Source organism: Cebus imitator, unplaced genomic scaffold (assembly GCF_001604975.1).
Source record: "Cebus imitator isolate Cc_AM_T3 unplaced genomic scaffold, Cebus_imitator-1.0 Scaffold474, whole genome shotgun sequence".
Lineage (NCBI taxonomy): Eukaryota > Metazoa > Chordata > Mammalia > Primates > Cebidae > Cebus > Cebus imitator.
In genome coordinates this window covers 783,900-802,174 of record NW_016107789.1, presented here as the reverse complement: position 1 = coordinate 802,174, position 18,275 = coordinate 783,900, and the positions used below count along the sequence as shown (strand labels likewise).

General features: G+C 44.7%; 1 protein-coding gene across 13 annotated transcripts in view; it reads left to right on the top strand.

The window, feature by feature from the left end:
* ITPR1 (inositol 1,4,5-trisphosphate receptor type 1) overlaps positions 1-18,275 on the top strand; it is a 354,903-nt gene that overhangs the window by 239,949 nt on the left and 96,679 nt on the right. For all 13 annotated transcript variants that reach the window (XM_017512642.2, XM_037732852.1, XM_017512640.2 and 10 more), the window contains one exon: positions 1,088-1,278. In XM_017512642.2, the coding sequence (XP_017368131.1) occupies positions 1,088-1,278 (191 nt within the window). The remainder of the gene's footprint in view (positions 1-1,087; positions 1,279-18,275) is intronic.

The window sequence follows — 18,275 nt, the reverse complement described above, 5'->3', positions numbered from 1 at the left end:
TCATGGTGCTAGGCAGGCTTCAGTGAAGATGCAGTTCTCATGGCATCCCAGAGTTGGGAACTGGGACTTTGAAATCCAAAAATCGATGCAGAAATTCCTCAAGTAATCTCTCAAAACCATTCTCTTTACTGTCTGTCCTGAGGTCATTTAACAGTTATGTGAAGCCCTTGGGGAGGCATCATGACAGGGATTTGGTAATGCAGGACAGACTCTGCCCTGAGAAGCTGTGGCAGAGAGGATGTACAACCCAATTTCTACCTTGTGCTATAGACATAAGGACAAGTCAAGGGCCAGCAACATAAAGGAGGTGACACTGGAATTGAGTTCTTCACTAAAGGACAGATAGACAATTTTCTGCTTTCTGAAGTTGATCAGCCCATTTCTCCGTGTGCGTTCCTGTTTTAGTTATTGCCAGTAGTAATGCAAGGCAAGTCCTTAAATATGTACCTTCCAAACACAGTCAGAATCCATTCTAAACGGCATAGGTCCTGTCTTCTTAGGTATACTCATCTCTGAAGCACGGTGAGAATGGGGACTTTGTTTTGTTCACTCCTCCATCCCCAGCTCTTGGCTCCATGCTAAGCTGTGAGCCAATATTTGCTGAATGAATGCATGAACAGATAAGTCATATAAAAGGATGAGTTGGGGGTTAGAGTGGGCTTGTTAAAAAGAGGGCTAAAGTGATCATCATAGGCGAAGCTTCCTAGAGAGTGTTGAAAGAAGTGTTTGACTTCAGTTTGTTTCTTAATCCAGTTCTTAATTCTGCTGCAAGTCATTGTATTTTAATGTAAGGGAGAGTCTTTGCTGGCTGGCTTTTTAGGTCCGTTACTGGAAATGTATCATTCTTTTTTCGACTTACCTGTCTGAATTCAAATATCTTCTCTGCTGCTGACAAGCTGGGTGTCCTTGGACGAGCACCTTCATCTCTCCGTGTTAATAATCAGTACTTTCCTTATGGGATTAAAAGGATTAAAAGAGATGAACATGGGTAAAGCATTTAGTCCATGAAGTGTTGGTGCATATAAGTATGCAGCAAACATTAGCTGTTCTGATTGTGTTGAGTAAAAATAATATTCCATCTTCCTAGGGGGAGGTTCTGGATCCAGCTCTGTGAGCAGGGGTGAGATGAGCCTGGCGGAGGTTCAGTGTCACCTTGACAAGGAGGGGGCTTCCAATCTAGTCATCGACCTCATCATGAATGCATCCAGTGACCGAGTGTTCCATGAAAGCATTCTCCTAGCCATCGCCCTTCTGGAAGGAGGCAACACCACCATCCAGGTAGGAAAGCAGCTTGGCTGCTGGTGTGGCATCCCTGCTGAGCAGGAGGAGGGTCTGTTCTGGGAGCCAGATGCCTGGGTGGTACCAAGGCTTGTTTGGGAGACAGCTCATTCTGAGGGCACAAAATTCTGTTTTGAAAAATGAGTTCTACTGGTATCCTACTGTGATCATTTGGTCATAAATCAGATTTGGTTCCAAAACGTGAGTTACATTTGAAAATTGATAAAACGCTGAGAATATGCAAAGGAAGTTGGCCTAAGATCTAGGATGTAGTGGGCAGTCCATAAACATTTGTTGAATGAGTAAATGATTGCATGAAGTTAATTTACAGTTTTTATCGACGATTGTAGGGGATCTCATCACAAGATGATCAGAAGAGTTTAACTGTGTGTGCTATTTAGAAGGTTTAATTTTTATGTATCTATAGACACTGCAGCTGCTACTTACTAGAAATTTCTCTACCTTTTAATTGAAAGTTTAATAAAGCCAAACCAATTTGAAATAATAGAAGCCAGGCTATATTAGTCAAAAATGAATAGATACCTTTTTGAAAGCTAGATATGATATATATTTAAAACTAATAATAAAAACTCAAGTTCTATTTCTAGTTCACTTTTTATAGATGTCCTTAAAAAACAATTTTCATGATTTTTTTCTTAATAGTCATCGTAGAATAAATTTTAATAATACGTAAACAACATAACTTTTATGTACAGTTCCTTTAAATATTCTTCATACCTCCTTCATGTACTTTTCCTTCTTTGTTAGCTCTCTGAATAAGATGTTTTTTGGATGTGCATGTGTGTACAGACTTGTGTACATGTACACACACACATATATTTTGATAAAAGCTTTATTGAGATATAATCCACATACCATAAAATTCACCCTGACGTATATATTTGACCTGACATATTCTTGGCCTTGAATTGAAATTCATAGTCTCGGTTAATGAAGTCTTGGTTCTTTGTGCAACTTTGAAAAGGGTGTATCTTCCTGTGAGTCACTGTGCCCCGGGCCAGGGTGCCTGGCTTGGCAGGTGCAGCACAGGTGAGATTTCAGTCCCTGCTTGCTCCTCCAGCCAGCACCCTTGTGCCTTGGCACAACCTGTGCGGCCAACTATAGTGGCCCCTTTCTTTCGCCTTCCAATCCCCACTTGCCCCAATGTACACTTTTGAAGTTCGTTATCATGCGTTGCACCGGGCTGGGATTTGTGGCAGTGAGTTAGGCACCTGGGCCATTGACAAGGCCCACTGCTTGTCTAAGTTTTCACATGGGCACAAGTCGTACACGTTGGGATTGCTTTCTATTTTGTCATGTCAGTGTGGGTGAGTCCTGCAGTCCTTCTCATCACTGGAATGTTGCCCAGCCACTGCTGTGTTCTGGGCTTCTGTGTTGGGATGGAAGCAGAGCTGAAATGTTCCTTGTCTTAGAACCACATGATTTCCTGTGATTAGAGCAGTTGAACTGAATACTCATTGAGCCCTTTCTATGTATGTGTTGCTATGCCAGGGGCGACGGGGCAATGGTTTCCAGACATGGGAGCCAGTTCGTCTATGAGAATTTTCTCCAGGCATAGTCAAGTGTGGAAAATGAGGACAATGTGGTGAATTTGTCATAAACCAATGTATTCAGTTTGAAGGCCTGGCCATTTTATTCTGAGATTCTCTCTCTCCAACCTTTATTTTTAGCACAGTGCCTTCTTCGGTGAAATGGTGTTGATTATGGATGATAGATTTTTTTTTTCTATTAGTCAAATTAGAAGTTGGAAACTCTAGGTTGTTATTTCTTCCCTTCCCCAAAGTTTAAGGCTTTACTAGTTTGAGAAATCCCAGAATCTCAGTCTTTAAGAAATTGAATCTCTGAGAAGGATACAAGGATACATAGATGTGCACATAAGGAGCTATGTCTCAAGGATGCCCTTTAGTGCCCTCCAAGAAGTAGAAGTGAGGCTAGGGAACTACCAAGGAAGAAGAACCCGCATCTCCCTGAGGAGTCTGCAGAAAGTCTTTCAATGAAATGGGCTTTCAAGGATGGGCATGGGACTGAAAGGTGGAGATTGGGCATGGACCTGGGGCATGAAGAGTCTTTGTCATATTCTGTGGAAGAGAAGACCCAGAGGTGTGAGAGCAGCAATTGGGTTTCCAAAACAGGGGTTGGGTCTTTCAGACTGAGGAGTGCTGTGTAGAAGAAGTGAAAAGCCTTGGATTGGGGTTGGGGTTTGTATGCAGGAGCAGTGCAGCCCTCCACGGGGCTTCAGAGCTGTAATGGAAGACTGTATACCTGGCAGCATAGGACAGGCAAACTGGGGAAAGCAGGATCCAGAGGAGGCAGTCTAATAATTAAAAAGTTAATTGGAAGTAAGTTAGGGAAGAGCTGATGAGAACCTGAACTTAAATCTCTGATAAAAGAGGTCATAACTTGGGAGAGGATGTTTTCTCATATTGGCACAAGAGAGCTCTCTGGGTGCTGGAAACACATTCAGCCTCTGTGGGTTGTGGTTACGTGAGTGTGCACATGTTTAAAACTTAGTGATCATGTCCTTTGCTGGGACACGGATGGAGCTGGAGACCATTATCCTTAGCAGAATAACACAGGAACAGAAAACCAAATGCCGCATGTTCTCAGTTATAAGTGGGAGCTAAATGATGAGAACACATGGACACTTAGAGGAGAACAACACCCACTGGGGCCTTTCAGAAGGTGGAGGATGGGAGGAGGGAGAGGATCAGGAAAAATAACTAATGGGCACTAGGCTTAATACTGGAGTGGTGAAATAATCTATATGCTAAAAACCCATGACACAGTTTTATCTATGTAACAAACTTGCAGTTATATCCCTGATTTAAAAAGTTTAAAAAAGAAAAAAAAAACAACTCAGTGAGCCATATGCTTAAAATTGGTGTGCTTTACTGTACCCATGTTATATGTCAATCAACAAATAAAAGAAATGATGGTGGGGAATGAGAATCTGAACCTTGCTGGGACTAAAGGTGTGGGGTTGAGGGACAGGAGATCATGAACAGGACCCTGTCACTCCCTGCACCAGGTCTACGCCTGGGCCCACTGATGCTTGGTAAACATTGGCTGAAATGGCACCTGAATAGATGTGGGAGAGAAGTCAGAGGTCCCAGCCGGCTCTGGACTTGGCCTCGGGATGACCAGGTGCACGAAGTCACCATTAATTAAGAACTAACGATGAAGAGCAGTGGGTGACGGAGTCTGGGGGCTGCCATTGCCGAGGCTCCCGGGGAGATGATGTCTGTGGCTCTGCTGAGATGCCGTGTTTTTCATGGAGCACTCCTGATGGTGACGGCCAGGCACACAGAAGCTATTTTTCCTTTGAGTTCTTTATCTTGTAAAGTAATTATGAATATTAGTTTCATGTTTTCACACATTTATTACTCATACACCCAGGCTCCAGATGAAATGCCACGATGGAGTTACAGGGGTTCAGCCACGTGCGGAGCGGGGCTGTTTTCTCTTAGGATTACTCGGGGGTGGTGTGGGGGCCTATGGGCCCATGGCAGAATGGAAGGCTGTTGCCCTAAGGGTCTGCACACACATGCTCTCTTCTCCTCCCTGCTTCTGTGACCCCTGGGGGGCCCAGTCAAACCCTGTGTCTCATGGGAGGCCGATGCTTCCAGGAAAATGTCTTCTAGCCCCTTGGCCCCAAGCTTCTCTTTCTCTGGAGAAAATGATGTGGAACTAGGGTTGTGTCTGGGGCCAGTTAAGGACAGGAATGCTGAAGCCCCAGGGGAAGTGATTCAGAGTTTCGTCTTGCAGTTGAGAAGCTGGTTCAGAGTAGTAAGTGGCCAGCTGGGAAGTGAGCCTGACTTGGGCTGAGACTGCAGGGCAGCAATGAATGATTGCTGAGATGCTGTGCTCCACTGACGACACCGGGGGTCCTGGCCAGAGCTGGTAGAGCATGGTCACTTCCTGTTCATTGTACTGTGGAGGGTCCCAGGAAGGGAAATGGGTCTGTGGTCAGGTAGTCCTCTTGAGATCCATGTTTCCTAATGACAAGTGGTAGAAAGGGGAATTGCAGGGAAGCAGGCAGGCCTACATGGTTCCAAAAATGTATACAGTCGGCTCTCTGTGTTTGGCAGTTCTGCATCTGTGGATCCAACCAACTGCAGATTTAAGATATTTAAGGGAGGCCATGCACAGTGGCTCACACCTGTAATCCCAGCGCTTGGGGAGGCTGAGGTGGGTGGATCACTTGAGGCCAGGAGTTCAAGACCAGCCTGGCCAACATGGCAAACCCCAGTTCTACTAAAAATAAAAAAATTAGCTGGGTGTGATCACAGCTACTCAGGAGGCTGAGGCATCAGAATTGCTTGAACCCAGAAGGGAGAGGTTACAGTGCCCTAAGATTGTGCCACTGCACTCCAGCCTGGGTAACAGCGCAAGATTCTGTCTCAAAAGATAATGAAATAAAATGTTTAGAGGAAAAAGCAATAAAAATAATAATATAACAGTAAAAAGATAATACATATTTTTTTTTTAATGCAGCATTAACAACTCTTTACTATCCCTGGGCTTCCGTTCCCATGTCTTTTAAGTACAAGGCGTAAATGGACTCCCAGATTCCCTGCAGCTTTGAAGCAGGTCATTTCAGTGATCATTAGATATTTTCCCCCAGGAAGTCTTAGAACCCAGTGGTGATGGTCAGCTGGTTCCATTCCTGAAATCTTCCCTGGCTTCTGGAAGTAATTATTAAAAATAACTGCGATTAGACAAACCATAGTACGTTTACACTGCGTTAGACATTATAAGTAATCTAGAGGTAATTTAAAGTATACACGAGGATGTGCCTAGGTTATAGGTAAATACTACACCGTTTTATATAAAGGACTTGAGCATCCTTCGATTTTGGTGTCAGCAGAGGTCTTGGAACCAGCCTTTCACAGATACGGGGGGACAACTGTATTGTCTGTCTGAAGACAGACCTGCAAAAGAGCCTTTATGTTTAGTAGCACCTCCCCTTGGGATTCCAAACATGTTTCAAATGGAGAAGAAGAATGAGACCTGCTTTCAAGTGCAGTTTTGTGTGAGATGAGGAAAATTGTCCCTGGACTTCTGTTTCCTTGTCTAGCATGCATGAGGCGTAAACGGACTCTGAGCTTCCCTGCACCTTTGAGTCAGTACATTTCAACAATCGTTAGATATTTTACCCAAAGGAGCCTTAGAGCCCAGTGGCAATGGTTAGCTCTTCCTATTTCTGAAATCTTTCCTGGCTTGTGAAAATAATTATTAAAATAATAGTGATTAAACCAACCACCATGCATCTATACAATGGAATAGTAGTCAACAATAAAAAGGAATATATTGATGAGCGCAAGACATTGGATGTCTCTCAAAAGCATTATGCTGAGTGAAAAACACCAGTCTTAAAAGGTGACATACTTTGTGGTTCCATTTCTATGACATTTTGAAAGGGCAGAATTCTTATGATGGAGAACAGATCAGCATTTGCCAGGGCTAGGCAGGAGGGGAGAATTTTACTGTAAAGGAAGAGCACAGAGGCGTTGGAACCATTATGCATTCTGCTCTCAGTAGTAGTCACAGGAATCTGCATGTGTGTGAAAAATCATATAGCGGTACGTCAAAAAAAGTCAACTTAGCTCTATGATAATTTTAGAAATTAAAAAAGTAAAAAAACATGATGATGACAACCAGCATTTATTAAGTGCTTCCTCTGTGCCAAGAATTATGCATAAGGACTTTCCATGTATCATTTCATTTAATCTTCACAGCCTCCCTATGAAGTAAAGTGCCATGATTATCCCTTTTTAGAGGAGGAAACCAAAACTCAGGAGAATTAAGGAATTCACCCCAAATCATATACACAAAATAGCAAAGCCAAGATTTGACCTGGGGCAGCCTGGCACCCCAGATTCCTCACTACCTTTCCTCATGGCTTCATTCTTCAGGATGATCTGAGGTAGGAAGCAGGCTGACGTGGCTCCTTCTTATAAGGCAAATAATTGTCATCTGCAAAGGCAGGCGCATAAGAGGTTTGGGGATGGGTTCATGACTGCAGAGCTCAGAGTTCAGTAGCAAAGACAAATATGACTAGTATACGGTTTCATCTTGCTTGGCAATTTACTGCTTAGGAAGTCCTTCCATCCAAAATATCTCATTTGAGTCTCTCCGTTGACCTGTGGGGTATACCGGACCTGCATTATCCCCATTGTGGAGATAAGGAAACAGAAGCCCAAGGAGATTACGACTTACTCAGAGCTCCAGAGCTGGACAAAACCCACAATAAAATATCCTATATTTCTTGTTCCTCCCACCTCCACCTATAGTTATCTGTCACTGAGTAACTAACCACCTGAAAATTTAATAGCCTAAAGCAATGGCCATTTTGGTTCCTGGCATGATTCTGTGAGCTTGGGCTCAGCTGGGTGGCTCTTTTGCTCTGCGTGGTCTTGGCTGGGGCTGTAACCATCAGTGGGCTGACTGGTCTTAGAACAGCATGGCCTCTTGTATGATGGTGGCAGTTGGTGCTGGTCCTTTGCTAGAAGCTCAGCTGGGGCTACTGCCTGGAGTGTCTTGGTTCTCCATGTGGTTTGGGCTTCTTAGAACATGGTGACTGGGTTCTGAGAAGCAGTGTTTCAAGAAGCAGGAAGTAGAAACTACTAGCCTTTTCAAAGCCTGGGTTTAAAATTCCTAGAATGTCACTTCTACCACAGTCTATTGGTCAGAGCCAGACCCGAGGCCAGCCCTGTTTCAAAGGTGGGAAGAAAAGCTCCACCTCTTGTTGTGAGGAGGGCATGTGTATAAAAAGAGAGAGGGAATTGTTGGGGACCACCTTTGGGGACTGGCTCCCTCACCACCATCCCCATTATAATCGATTGAGCCCTTACCATGGGTCAGCCAGGCCCCCAATCTGGATGCTGTAGCTGCAGAAAAGGGGGTACCATTGTCTACCGTTGAGGGGTTTGGATCTCCCTGGATGCTCAATCCCTTCTTTGCAAAAATGTTGACTCTTGTCTTTCTCCTTTTGGATGTTGTGTGAAAATCCAATCCTGCCTTAAGGATAAGCTCACTGGGAATCAAAGCACTCCAGAAATTCTAGATTTCATTGTTCAGACCCTGGAGGACTCCATTGATGGGAATCCACAAATAATGACATACAGTGCTTGCTAGGCACTCTCATGGAGAGCTTGCTCCCTTGTTATGAAACCCTGCCATCCATCACATCATCACCCAAAGCCCTGAAATGCCTGGAAGCCAAATACAGGTGACTTCACAGTCTGACATAATGGGCTCCCAGGGGTGGTGTCCCCAAATCTCCCAGCATCTTCTCTCCCTGCCCCGGCTTCTCCGATGGTAACAACATCTGAGGAGAGATCGTGCCTCCCAGACTTCTCCTACCTGGCTGCCGTCAGAGCAGGTTTCACATTGAACCCTCTGCTTATCGGAACAAGGAGACAGTACCACAGCCCATGGATTTTCCAGAAACCGGTGACATATTGTCAGGTGATGGGATCACGCTTATCTTGAAGAGAACTTCCTGCTTGCCTTCTCCCCACTCTGGTGCCACCCGCTTCCTGCCAGCCCCCAGAAGAAATATTTCCTTGTGGCTTGATGTTTTGTAGCAAGTGGGAAACTATAAAATAAGCATTTGCTTATGAATTAATTTTTGGCACATACGGGGCTCAGCGGGGCTCATGGCACTTTCATATCCGTCCTTCGAGTCCTTGCCAATTTCTGTGTTCTTTCCTCCTAAGATGTTCCCACCAGTGCCTGGGGGAAGTTCCCTTCGCTTCCTCTTCCTTACAGAAGGACAGGGGCTGTCCTTACCTGGAATGAAGAGGAGGAGAGGCTATCTGTGGACATACCTAGCTTTTTATTTTTATTTTTATTTTTATTTTTTTTAAAGCCAATGCCGATGTTTTGGGATTCATATGCTGACGTGACCATAGAGAACCTCTTAGCACATTATAGGGATAGTTAAACATTTTTTTGGACTAATTGCTTCTGGTTACAGAAGCACGGGGAATTTCATGTATCAAATGACTGCCCACGTCTATTCCTATGCCAAAGTCTAGTCTATAGACACACCCAAAAAGGGTTTTCTTTTCTGCACGTAAGCAGCTAGAGATGGAAAATGTGAGAAGTGCTCCGTCAGGAAACTGGCCTGCAAATTCAGCAGAGAGAGCAATCCCTGGTTCATGAGGTCTTTCCTACACAACACCCTTTTTTTTTTTGAGGTTGGCTTAAGAAATCAACCCAAGAACCAGTGTTAGACAGGAAATCTCACACCCCTTCCAGAAGAAGTCACTGCCGGAATACATTGCTTGGGCTACCTCTGACCCCAGTTAGCAGAGAGATGAGGGCAGAAAGGGCAATTTGATTTGCCTCTGCTGGAAACAGAAGGCCAGTTTGCAAGGAAGAGCAGCTTTGGTTTGACAGGGCAGTCACCCTGAGGAGGAGGAAAAGACTGGTGTGTGAGCAAGTTACGTAAATGGGTGTTGTTTTTGGCAGGGAAGTCAGGAATGAGTCACTTCTGAGCGGTGTTTTCTAACCTCAGGTTTTATCCATGTGGGAAAGGAGTGGAGCCAGCCGTGGAGTCAGGGTAGCTCTCCTCCTGTATGTGGGGATTTGAGAGCTTTTGGCATTAAAGAGGGAGACAGTGACTCGTCCCCAGCAGGCATCCCCAGAGAACTGCCTTTCCGGTGAAGCTGTGAGGGGTCGGGACAGCAAAGCCTCCCCAGGTTGGCTCAAGGACCAGCTTGCCTCCTTTGAGAAATGGTGGCGTAAAGGTTGGGGACTCAAGGAGGACCCCCTGGAAGGAGAGAGCCTATCACATGCAGGAACTTGGCCTCCAGACCAGAATATTTGTGCTGGAATTCCGGCTCTGCCCCTGACAGCTTTAAGTGACATTGGGCTTTGTCAGGGCCACTTTGAAACTCAGTTGGCCCATCTGTAAAATGAGGGTTGGAAAAAATCTAGTCCCTTCCTTATGGAGTTAAAGCGAACGTGGGGGTAAAGTGCACGGTCCGGTAGACATGCAGAGCTGCCGCCAGGGCTGCTTATTTTGTGGTGTGGTACAGCCTGGGTGCAAGTCCTGCCTCCTCCATGCCCACCTCGGGACTCCTGGCAAAGTCCACCTCACTCACCCCATTGGTTCCTGACTTGGAGAACAGGATGGTGACGGTTCCCACCTTGGAGAAGTCCTGAGATGGTTTCAGAGACGATTCAAAGAAAGCATCTCATGTGGCATCTGGCTAATACAAAGATCTCAAAATGATATGGTTCTTATTTTCATTTATTCATATATATTTTTAAGAGATGGAGTCTTGCTTTGTTGCTCAGGCTAGACTTGACCTCCTGGGCTCAAGTGATTGTCCTGCCTCAGCCTCCTGAGTACGTGGGACTATATTGGTGCTGGCCACCATGCTCAGCTCTATATTTATTTATTTTAAATACAGCTGTACTTTATGAAATTTGTTTTCTCTCTGAAATCCTACTTTTGTTATTTTCTATTTTTGTATAGTGGTTTATCATCCAGCAGGCCTGAGGGATGCTCTGTTTTATGCTATTTTCACACTCAATTGACCCAAGTCCCTCTGACTGTATATTAAAAATGGTTTTAGAGCTCCGGGATGTTGGGAAATTTCATTGCCTTGGGTACTGGTTATTTAAGTGGGTGCAAAAGTAATTGTGGTTTTTGCCATTGAAAGTAATGAGAGACATTCTGGGATGAAGCAGAAAGAAAAAAGCAATCTAATCATTTCTTTGTGGTTTGAAGTGATCCCTGGCCTGGGCTACTGTCTTGTCTGTTCTTTCTGTCTTTCCTTTCTTTCTTTCCCTCCTTCCCTTCCTTCCCTCCTCCTTTCTTTGCCTTTGACCTAAACACCTCACACCCCTCTTCCCCATTCCCAGCAAACTGGAGTGTCATTGAACAAGAATCCTTGAGGATGATTGGTCTGAATCCAGGTCTTAAGAAGGAAATTCAAAAATAGTTACATTCGTAGGTATATGAGACTTGAGCAAGCTCTCCTGCAGAGGAAGATGGCAGCTCCCATAGCTCTACCCTGGTCATCCTTAGTCCAGCTCTCCAAGTGATGGCAAACACTCGGCAATGCATGCACCACATTCAGTTTCCCAGTTCGAGGCAAGAAATTACCGCAAGAATTGTCAGCATCATTCATCTGTGAGTCCCTTTGGTTTAGTTATAAAAGGCACATCCCCTCTGAGTTGGTCCCAGGGGAGAATGTGCATCCTGGTTCATGTTTCCAGAGGAGCTGGAGACCCAGTGTGATTTTTCTTCTTTCCTGAGTAGCACAGCCAACAATACGGGCAGAAGTAGACAGTTACATACATCTGCTTGTCTGGCCTTCCATGAGAGGACTGCAGATGTTGAGGGGGAAAGGGAAGGGGAAGATCTTTGGAAGCAGAACGTTAATTTCTTTCCTTCCTGCGAAACCTATAAGCAGGAATTTGTTTCTAAGAGATGTCTTCAGAGGGAACCTCAGGTTTTCCACTGTCTCTAAAATTTTACTAAAAGTGCAGAGAAAAATGACAGAGAAGACTCAGAAATTGTGAAGCGAGCCATCAATTCATTTTATCCCACTCATTCCTCAACGGTCCAGATACCCATTTCTTTCTCTTCTTTTGGGTCTAGCAAGAGGTCTGTGTTCTTTCTAACTTTTCTTAGTGACTTCTTAGTATGGGATGCCTCTTGTGAACTGCCAGGCAGAGGATTGGTCAGGCTTCCTCTGTAGGTTCGGGGACTGGTAAATGGTAGCCCCCAGCACAGAAAAAAATCCAGATAGCCGCCTGTGTTTGTAGATAAAGTTTTATTGGTGCATTGCTGCAGTTTTTTCTTTGGGATTGTCCTAACTGTTTTCCTGCTTCGAGGGCAGAGTCAAGTCATTGCGACAGAGACTGTGATGACCCTCAGCCCAGCGTGTGAAATGTTTTCCATTTGACCCTTTGGAAAAATGTTTGCCCACCGAGGGTTTGTTTAATCTTTACTACCTAGATGTTAAACTACTTAAGGGAAAGAACCACAGTGTTTCCTCTTTGTTCTGTGCTCCTCACCCCCTGGTATGGCAATTTTTAAGTAAATATTCACCAGATGAGCAATATCCTAAGTCCCAAGATATGTTGGCTGCTCAGCTAATAAATGGGAATTCAGGGAAACAAAGGTCTGCCTCCCTCCCTTCTTTTCTTTCTTTCTTCCCTCCCTCCCTTCCTTCCTCTGTCTTCTCCTTCCTCTTTTTCTTTCTTTTCTTTTCCTTTTTCTTTCTCTCTCCTTCTTTTATTTCTTTCTCTCTCTCTTTCTCTTCTTTTTTTCTTTCCCCCCCCTCCCCTCCCATCCCCTCTCCTACTCACTTTCTTTCCTTCCTTCCTGCCTGCCTTCCTTCTTTCTTTTCTTTTCTTTTCTTTTCTTTTCTTTTCTTTTCTTTTCTTTTCTTTCTTTTCTTTTCTTTTTCTTTTTCTTTCTTTTCTTTTTCTTCTTTTCTTTTTGGTAGTGGCCGAGACGGTTGTTTTTTTAGAAGACTTTTTCTTTCCTAGAGGGACCTCTGCTTTCCCTGGATAGCCTCTGCCAGTATGTACTCCATTACGCCTGTTTACTCCCTTTCAGCACAGATTTGAGAGGCAGAAAAAGCAAGTCATCCCTTAGAGAACTGTGTATGTGGCCCGAGAGTTTAGACACCTGAGATTACAGACTTTTGATCTGTGAGCGCTCTCTGACCGTCCTACCCCAAAGCATCACGTTTTCAGGTTAGTCACTTCCTTATGGCTTAATGCTGTGCTATTTCTGTGCCTCCTACAAATGTTTTCCTAGTGGTAAATGCAGGGACTCCTCAGGGTATGTACAGTTGACCTTAAAATATCTGAAATATTAGAGCCCTGTCTCCAGCCTGTTTGCTGTCTTTTTCTACCAACCCCCTTGGGTAATCTCATCTACTCCCAAGGTCACCAGCAGCCGTTTATGCCAACAACTCCCAAAGATACAGCTCTTGGTCCCACCTCTCTGCTGGTTTCTAGATTTCTGCTCAAATCCCTGATGAGCATCTCCACTTCTGTTAGCTCTAAGTTAGCAGGGCCACATGACACTGTCATCTCCCGTCCTCCATTCCATTTGTCCTCTTGTGTTCCATAGCTTTGTCAGTGGACTCACCGCCAGCCCTTAGGTACCCAAGCTAGAACCTTTGCAGTCATCAGACTTCTTTTTCTCTTGCTTTTCCCCAGGAACTAATCTGTTCCCACTCTGCCTCCTGGGAGCTTAACCATTGTTAGGACTTAGAGTGAGCCAGATAGTTGGCACTGTGAAGTCAGAGAAGCCCAGCTGGGAATGGAGGAGCTCAGGTTTGAAACTAGGCACTGTGGCTTCAGGACTCATATCCTTGACCGCCTGCCAGCCTTTTCACCTGGATGACTGAGATAGCCTTTTAATGGCCTCCCTGTCTCTGGGCATTTCTCTCTTTCACATGGTTGTCAGTGGTGCCCCCCAAATGGAACCCAACCTGCTTTCCTATCTGAATAGCCGTCTGTGGAGTCTGGAGCCTGTGGCCACCCTGTTGGAATCTGTCAGTGCCCTGCGTGGTCTGGCCCCATCTGGGTTTCTCCACTTACTCCCCCGTGCTCGTTGTCCTGCAGCTGCAACTCACGCCTGCCAATCCCCAGTGGGGCCGTGAACTCAGATGCCTTTGCTTCACGTGGGATGTGTCCTCATTCCCTTTCCTGGCAGGCTCCCCCAGTCCTGGTGGAAATGTCTCCTACTCTGGAAACTTCCTCCTGATCCCCTGAGGCAGAGATAATTGGCTGTGCTTCATTTACTGTAGTAATGATGGAGCTTGACTGTAAGACCCTAGGGGGCAGAGACCAAGTCTGTCTTCACCATGAATCCCCTCGAGGAGCCTCCACATGTGCTAGAGGAAAGGTCCTCAGTTTATACATGATGAATCGGTGTGGATACTCCTACTTTATAAATGATTCTGGGAATTCACTGAGATTATATGTGGAAGGCTGCAGCTCAGCGTGGAGCTTAATACATCGTAACAGATCATCCATCGCAACGCTGCTTACTTTTTGCTTGTTTATCTTCCCTCAGCAACTGATTCACCCGAGTCTACTTCCGGGATCAAGTCTCCATCTGACTCCCCAGCACTCAGACTGTAAATGAAGAAATAGAAGTTCTGACCCAATGTGGCCACCATGTTACTTTAGCTGTCTTACCACTTCCAAATAGAAACATGAGATTGTGAAATGTGAAATGGTGTTGTTGATGGTTATTGCCATTTGAAAGGGGACCTTCTTTAGGTGTGGGAGGGAGTTAAGTTGATTTGAGCCCATGGGAAATACATAATGTCAAATTGGAGAAACAGCCTTGTGAGGCCAGCAATCTTCTTTTCTTCTTTACAGTAATGATGGACAGTAGTGGTAACAAGTGCTCATGTGCCAGGCACTAGGCGAGGTGCCCTTACCACACTGCCTCATCCACTCTCCCTGGGGCTCCTCTGTGATAGCTACTGCTGTGACCCCTTTCTGCTAATGAGGAAAAAGAGGATCTGAGAGGTCAGGTTACATGCTCAAAGCCACAGAGCCAGCTGGTAGTTGTGCCAGGGTTTGCTTTCTGCCAGAATGTGAGTTCGTTGTCTCTCTACAGTGCTGCCTCCTTATGTGAGAAGCCTCCACCGGTTTTCCAGGCACATATTTGGCACCTTTAGGGACCTTGCCTCTGTTTGCCAGGCAAGCTGGAATTCGTGGCTTCACATTTTGTTGTCTCTTCGTGGAAGACATGGTATCCTCCTGATAATCAGAAGGAAGCTCAAGTGGTTGGTGTATTTGCTTTGTTTATAAGCTCTGCCCTTGAATTCTGGAGGAGAAAATCATGAAAGACTTTTCCTTTCAGACCAGGCATCTCATTTGCCAAATTACAATTATATGTACTATACGTGCACTTCTAGCAAGTTCCAGGTCCCCAGGTCTTAGGAAACCTGTTAATGACAAGAAGGCCTTCCTACAGAACTTCCTCACTGTGGAAAAGATTGATAGCAGCTCATCTAATTAGGACCCTTATGAAAAGTTAGATTAATGGCAATTTTTGTTTTTCACTTGCATCTAAAGAAGCATATGTTCTTTGGCATCATTTGAGGATTATTAGATCTCAGCTTTTGGCCGTTTTGCTCAGAGAAGCTAAATGTACCAGATACTCCCCACATCTGAGTCTTCACTTGTTGAAGAATATTCACATTTTGGGGAAGGGAGAGGAAGGAGGGTCTTCGTGTTTTTATAAAGTGCCCAGCACTGTGCATGGTGCCACTAGGTACTCTGTCCTGAACTATATGGAATAGTCCCAATTACATATGCGGAAACAGAGTCTGAAAAAAGCCATATATCTTACCCAAAGTCACCCAGCTGGCAGAGCTGGGATTTGAATACAAGGTCCTCAAAAGTGTCTCAGCTTTCTGCCATGTTGGCCAGCCAGCCTTTCAGTTGCATGAGTCCAATGTTAAGGAGCTGTTCAGTGACGTGTACCTACTCAGGAGCTCTGCGTACTGGAGAGCGGTGTCTCTCTTGTTTTCGTTGGGAGTGGGAATAGGCTGCACTGGTTATTTGATCTGAGAAGCAAGTAGTCACTGCTTGGTTAGCCAGTGAGTTTTAAAGGTAGACCTTTAACATGGAGTGGAATGGAAGCACATTTTGTTTTATAACAGTGTATGAGCTTTTCCTTAATTTCCACTGGTGTGCTTGTGGATAGCTTCCTCACTACAATCAGAGGAGAGCTTGTGTCTGACATAAGGAAAGTTCTTCCTCAGTTACTCTTTCTGTAGGTTTTCTGGAATTCCTTTTGAGGGTAAGAGTGAAGGCTGGGGCACACTGCAGATAGCTATTGCAAACCCCTCTACTATTTCCAACTAGTGGATACATGTGTGAGTTGTATGCCTGTCTTATATTTACAAGAGGAAGCATCCCGTTTAATTTTATTTTCACACCAAAAGCCCAAGTGTTAAGAGAACACGGTGTTTTAACACTCCCTCGGTTATCAGCTGCAGAGCGGAGGTTGTATATTGTCACATACAGTTTTTGGAGTATATGTCTGCATTTGTTACCTGGCAACATTGCTGCATCAGGACGTGAAGTTGTATTGGTTCCTACCAGACCCTCACTGTTCATACTGTAGAAGGCAGAAGTTGTTTTCCGCCACAGGGATTTAGTAGAGAAGGCACAAGACTAGTGGGGCTTGGCTGACAGATGGGCTGATACGCTTCAGTGGCGTGACCCAGAACCAGGCGCTGGGCACAGGATGTGAACTCTTGTCCTGTCTCAACAACAGCTCCCTTGAATGCTAGGTCTGGTTCCTCATGTGTCAGACAAAGGTTAGTATTAGGTATCCTTGAATACCAATTAGTGATTCTTTATCTTCCTAAAGTAAAAACAAAACAACAAACTTTTGTTCTGGTCATTTTATGAGTCATCTGAGCACTTTCAGTACGGTAATGGCAAATAGCTAATACATGGGCATCTTTAAATTGCTCACATTCAATACCCAATTCCCTGCCTTAATTTATGCATTATTGTGGTTTGGACCACCTGCTAGCTCTGATGAGAGAGGAAATACCATCGTAGAAGTGACAGCCAGAGCATCTCTTGCTGAGGTAACCCTCTGAGCTGATTATAGCCCTATGGGGTATTTTGTCTTTCTGATACATGATACATTGAAAACACTGTAAATAGAATTTTTTGAATGCTTACGTGGGGCCTCCATATGCACTGAGGTATTTGTTACCCCCCCTCCCGCCTTCCACCCCGTTTCACTGACACTTCACCCTCAAGACATTTGCATTTGAAACTTTGCATTATAGGTTTGAAAGTTCTCTCGGTTCAAGCCACACAGTCTAAGATTCAGCAAAAGCTTATTGAGACCAAAGGCATTGAATTCACCCATACCTGTAACGTTTCTTGAAGAATGCTTGCTAGGGAAAAGTTTCCATGGTAACTATTTTTAAAAGAGTTTTGTAGCATCAACAGGTTAGACATGAAGTCAAAATCATGGAGCTCAGCAGCATACCCTATCAGCATGCACTCCTTTTAACCACCCCCTAACAAAGACACTGAAGCAACCTGTTCATAAGCCCTGATGGGCACTGGAGGATCTAGCCAGGTTGGGCTGGATTTCAGGGGACCTGATTTGTGTTTCTCTGTGCAGTTCTCCTTTCCATTAGCATCTTTAAGGAGGAGGTCCTTTCCATCCACTGGACTCATCCTCCTGGACTCTTATCCTCATGCTTGTTAAGGAAGAAAAATACAACTAATTATGCCTGGAGGGTATTTAGAAACGATCAGTTACCTTTGAGTATACCTGTGGTGCTCCAACCTCCTTTAGATAACCCAAGATGCCATTTTAATGATGCTTTACTCTTGGGTATCAAATTTACTCCTTAATTTTCATCAGGAAGTGTTCTAAGAAGAAACCACAAGATTCCATACCTGCTGTTGTTTTTTTAGAGCTAGTGGATTTTTATTTTAATCCCACAAGGAGGACTTGACCCTGAGGGTTCCTAACTTGGACGATCATGCAGAGCACCCTTAACTTGGAAATCTATATCCTGCTGTTTAAACTTTAAGATGATTCCTATCTGGATTAAAGTCCTCAACCAGCAGGCCGAGGCAAACTCTAAAGAAAAACAAGGTCATGCTGCATTTTTTTTTGGTAAGCACAGGAATCAACAAAGAGATGTTATATAACTTCTATTTATATCCTCCTTGCTCACTATCTGCAGGCAGACAAGAGTCGCTGAGAAGGGATTTAATGAGCTCTCTGGGTTTGCTCACCTTCCTGAGCTGGTAGGAACCAGCTTGTTCTCAAATGCGTCAGTAAAGAATCTGGCTGTGGGTGGGCGGCCAGGGTAGGTGGACTGAGTTGTTGCTATGGTGTTTTTTAATTCCCCTGTCTCTCAAAGATCTCACTCCCCCCTTCCCTGACTCCTTCCTTTTGCCCCCTTTCTTTCTTTCTTTCTTTCTTT